Source organism: Plasmodium reichenowi, chromosome 13 (assembly GCF_001601855.1).
Source record: "Plasmodium reichenowi strain SY57 chromosome 13, whole genome shotgun sequence".
In the NCBI taxonomy this organism is placed as follows: Eukaryota; Apicomplexa; class Aconoidasida; order Haemosporida; family Plasmodiidae; genus Plasmodium; species Plasmodium reichenowi.
This window is the reverse complement of record NC_033658.1, coordinates 2041123-2046157: the sequence shown is the minus strand read 5'-3', so window position 1 is coordinate 2046157 and position 5035 is coordinate 2041123. Positions and strand designations below refer to the sequence as shown.

Below are 5035 nucleotides of genomic sequence, written 5' to 3'. Positions count from 1 at the left end.
AAAGAAAAAAAAAAAAAAAAAAAAAATAAGAGATTAAAGAAGCTACAGAAATAAAAGATTAAGATAAAATAAAAAAAAAAATTGAAAACTACCTTTTTGTCATCCCTATATATAAAACATAATTCTATAAAAAGGTCCTCAATCCAAAATGACGAATTACTCTAAAATTCCTTTAAAAAAATATTATTTAGAATCACACGGGAAATATTTGTGTATAGTAAACGTTGAAAATAATGTAAAGAATATATTAAAAATTAATTATTCAGAAAATATAAATATAACGAAAGAGCAAGAGTGCATAAATAATAAAAATACCATCATCGAAAATGATAATAAAAATAAATTTTGGTTTTATGGATGTTTAGGTATAATAAAAGCAGAAGAAATCAATTTCTTGGTAATTGTATCGGAGGCTGAAGTGGTATGTAATATATTTAATCGATCTATATATAGAATAAAAAGAATATCGTTTGTACAACTAAATTGTGAAAAAATGAATAAAAATACAAATGAATTATATGAGTATGAAATATGTTATTTAGGAAGTAATGGAAATCTAACATCATTAAATACTATTAAAAAAGATGAGAACAAGAAATTTTTTTGTAACAAAAATAAAATACAGACAAAGAATTATTTTGATAACTTATTTCAGTCAACAAATTTCTTATTAGAAAATTGTGTTTACAAATATAACCGATTCTATTATAATGAAACATATATTCATAAATTCAAAAATTGTACATTAAAAGAGGATGTATTGAAAATTATAACATATTTTCTGCATGCTTTTAATAAAGGCCCATTTTATTTCTCTTACTACTACAATTTAACAATATCACTGCAAAATCAATATATGAACCAACTGGACAAGAAAAGTGACATGAATAAAAAAAAAAAACTTTACTTAAAAATTTCAGAACATGCATCAAAGAAGTTGAATATATATTCAAACAAAAATAATAATAATGATAATAATAATAATGATAATAATAATAATAATGATAATAATAATGATAATGACATTAATAATAATAACAATAATGTGAATAAAATTCAATTTAACGAAATTAATGATGAATATACATGGAATTGGAAAATATTAGATACCTTCAAAAATGTAGATGCATTTGGTTTTGTTGTATTTCTAATTCATGGATACATAAATACAAATATATTTCATGTAGAAGATAACAAAAAAATTTCATTATATCTGATATCTAGAAAATGTAAAAACAGAAGTGGTGTTAGGTTTTGGTGTAGAGGTAGTAATGAAAATGGAGATGTAGCAAATTTTGTGGAAACTGAACAAATAGTAGTTTGTAAGAATAAGGAAAGGATTAATATTTTTAGTTATATAATAGTTAGAGGTTCCATACCAGTATTGTGGAAACAACAACCAACCTTAAGTATAAGACCAGCAATACACGTGTGTCCAAATATGAATGAAAATAAGCGTATATTAAATTTACATATGAAAAAATTACAAACTAATTATGGAAAAATATCTATTACAAATTTAATAAATAAAAAGTTTGGAGAAAAATATTTAGGAGAATGTTTTGAAAATTGTTTAAGTGATTGTAATGTAGAACATAATTTTACTTGGTTTGATTTCCATAGTGAATTTAAAAAATTAAATTTTGAAAATTTAGATTATATGTTAGAAAAAGTAGTAAGTGATTTAAATAAATTTTCCTATTTTTCATTTAGCATACCAATTGGAAATGATAAAAATCTAATGAACGATTATGATGTATTAAATTATAATAATTTTCATTTTAATTTATGGCAAGAGGCACAAATTTATAGTCATCAAAATGGGGTTTTCCGTGTTAATTGTATAGATTGTTTAGATAGGACTAATGTTTTTCAGAGCTTTCTATCAAAATATGTTTTATATTTACAATTAAAAAGTGTAGATATAAAATTACAACAACATGATAATTTCCCTTTTTATTTCTTCAATAATAAGTATGATGAAATATCATATAGAAGAATATGGATTAATAACGCTAATGCTATTAGTTTAATATATAGTGGTGCAGGTGCTTTAAAAAATGACATAACACAGAATGGGAAAAGAACAATTAGTGGCTTATTTAACGATTTATATTGTATAATTGTTAGATATGTAAATAATAACTTCTTAGATGGATATAATAATGATTGTATAAATATGGCTATAAATGAAAAAATTAAATTTATACATAATTTTAATATCAACAAAGGTAATAATAATCCTTTAATACAAGTACTTGTAGAATTTATTATCATTTTTTCAACAGCCATATGTACAAGCCCAGTACAAAATTTTATTAAAAGTATATACTTTTGTTCACATAATTGTACTATAAATATGTTCTCACGTAGTATTAATTATATCTTTCTTTTGTTAAAAAATAATTTCAATTTATTTTTGTTTCCATATAATCATGCAAAGTATCTTAGTTTTATTTCATTTCTAGCCAAAACATCTGGAGTCTTGTCTACTTCTCTTCTAATTTTTTTATTTTTTTGTGTATATGTTTTTACTCAACGCAGGAGAGTCATTTCATCTCCTAAATTGGACGCCAAATATTAAAATGGAAAAATAAATAATATATATAAATATATATATATATATATATATATATTTATATTTATATATGTTTATTTATTCATACATTTATTTTAGTGAAGTAAAATGTTTTTTGAGTAAAAACATATTTTATGAAAATTAAGAAAAAAATATTATTTTTCCGACATTAATGAATATTATATTTATATTTTATAATTTTCCATTTAACCAATAGTGCTTTATTTTATTTATTTATTTATTTATTTATTTATTTATTATTTTTTTTTTTTTTTTTGTTATCTCTAATTATTTTTTAAAGCCTAGTAACATCATTATATATATATATATATATATATATATATTATACACATTGAAATAGATACATATATTTGTATATATATATATATATATATATATTATTTATTATTTAAGCCTTATTTTATTCTTCATCAAGTTATAAATAAAAAAAATATATAGTGACTAAAAATTGAAAAAATGTGTATTGTTGCGGTATGAATATATAATATAAAAAAAAGAAAAAAAAAGATTAAAAAAATAGAACAATTGAAAATTTTTTATTTTGAATGGTTAAATATATTTATATGTGTGCATAATATAATTTAGTCATATATAAAATTATTGCTTAAAATATTGCATGAAAAAAAAAAAAAAAATTATGTTTTTTTTCTTTTCAAAAAAAAAAAACAAAAATATATTGAAAGGATAGATCATTTATAGTTATATGTTTTATAAATTTTGTTTAATTTTTTCCCTGGAAACATTTTTTATAACATATTTATTTATATTAGTAGTATATATATATATATATATATATTATAGATGTTGGTTTTTAAATTAAGAATTGTTTTTAAAATATTATACCTTCTATATAATCTCATTATATATGTATATAAAGATTATATCATTTTATATTATTTTTTTAATATATCATGTCGTTTATTTTTATAGCCTTGCCCCCTTTTGTTTAATACATATTATGTATTATATATATATATATATATATTTATTTATTTATTTTTATTTTTTTTTACTTCTATGAAACCATCAAATTATATTATAGAAAAGGATAACTACTATAAAAAATAAAGTGATAGATTATATTAAAAAAGATGTACGTTTAGGAAAAATATAAAATGAGTAATATGAATGATAAAAATAACATGTATAATAATTATTATTATTTAAAACTTGAAAACATGAACAGCGATTGGAGGAATAAGGAGTTGAAAAATGACATAACAAATGAGAACATATATCAGTTTATAGGTAAGAAGAAGAAAAATTATTCTAGTAGTGAAATGAGTAAAAATAGTTATAGTACATGTAATACAAATAATAATATATATATTAATTATAATAATAATAATAATAATATGTATAATAACTATAATAATAATATATATAAGAACCTTAATAAAAGAAATATTAATTATAAAGGTTATAAATTTAAACAGAATTATCATACAAATGCAAATGTCAATATTTCAAAGAATAGAAATTATTATTACTCTTCTGAAAATAAAAAACTGATTAATGAGTATAATAAATATGACTTTGATAATTTAGAAAAAAGAGAATGTAATATAATAAATGATGAATCGTATAAAATTGAAGACACAACAGATATGGAAAATGACATGTTATATATTCATAATGATAGTTTACCCAGTCATCAACCTACAATTAATAATAACACACAAGAATTATACCATATTAATAATTACAACAACAATATATATTTTTATGAACCTTGTGAAAAAGATAACTATTTGGATTCCTCTATAAAAGATATATATTTTGATATTTATAGTAATAATGATACAAGTGAAAACATAAAAAATAAAACCAATGATATTATAAATGTTAATGATAAAGGTAATAAATATGAAGAGAATAATATAAATATTTCAAGTAATACTCATGAATATAAAACTTTTGTAAACGATGATAAACAATTATTATTAGATCATATAAAAAGACTTGAATATCAAAATAATATATTCCTTAATAATATGTTGAATATGTATTATGTATGTATTGATTATATAAAGTTACAAGATGATAAAATTAAAGAACATGAACAAGTTATCAATTCACAAAAGCAATTTATTTCCTATCTAAAGAAACAGTTATCTTCTAATGATAACACAAACGTAGCATATAATATAAATATTAATCATATAAATAAATATAAACATGTTACTAAATGAAATATGTGTATATATATAAATAAATAAATAAATAAATACATATATATATATATATACCATTTGTATATTGGTTTATATTATATTATATTATATTATATTATATTATTTTTTTTATGTTATATTTTTTTTTTAATTTAAAACCATGATCATATGAATGAACAAAGATTTTTTTTAATTATAAACAATGTGTTGTATTAATAGCGACAAAATATATACATACACCATACTTCTACAAAGAAAAAAA

At 19.2% G+C, this 5035-nt stretch overlaps 2 protein-coding genes across 2 annotated transcripts; both read left to right on the top strand.

The window, feature by feature from the left end:
• Positions 1–148: 148 nt before the first annotated feature.
• On the top strand, positions 149–2584 carry PRSY57_1353200 (inositol-polyphosphate 5-phosphatase, putative; the record flags this gene model as incomplete). Its single annotated transcript, XM_012909455.2, has 1 exon — positions 149–2584. One exon carries the CDS (start codon positions 149–151, stop codon positions 2582–2584), a length of 2436 nt encoding a protein of 811 aa, XP_012764909.2.
• A 1130-nt stretch (positions 2585–3714) lies between these two features.
• Positions 3715–4791, top strand: PRSY57_1353100 (hypothetical protein; the record flags this gene model as incomplete). Its single annotated transcript, XM_012909454.2, has 1 exon — positions 3715–4791. The coding sequence occupies one exon, from the start codon at positions 3715–3717 to the stop codon at positions 4789–4791; it is 1077 nt and encodes a 358-aa protein (XP_012764908.2).
• Positions 4792–5035: the final 244 nt, after the last annotated feature.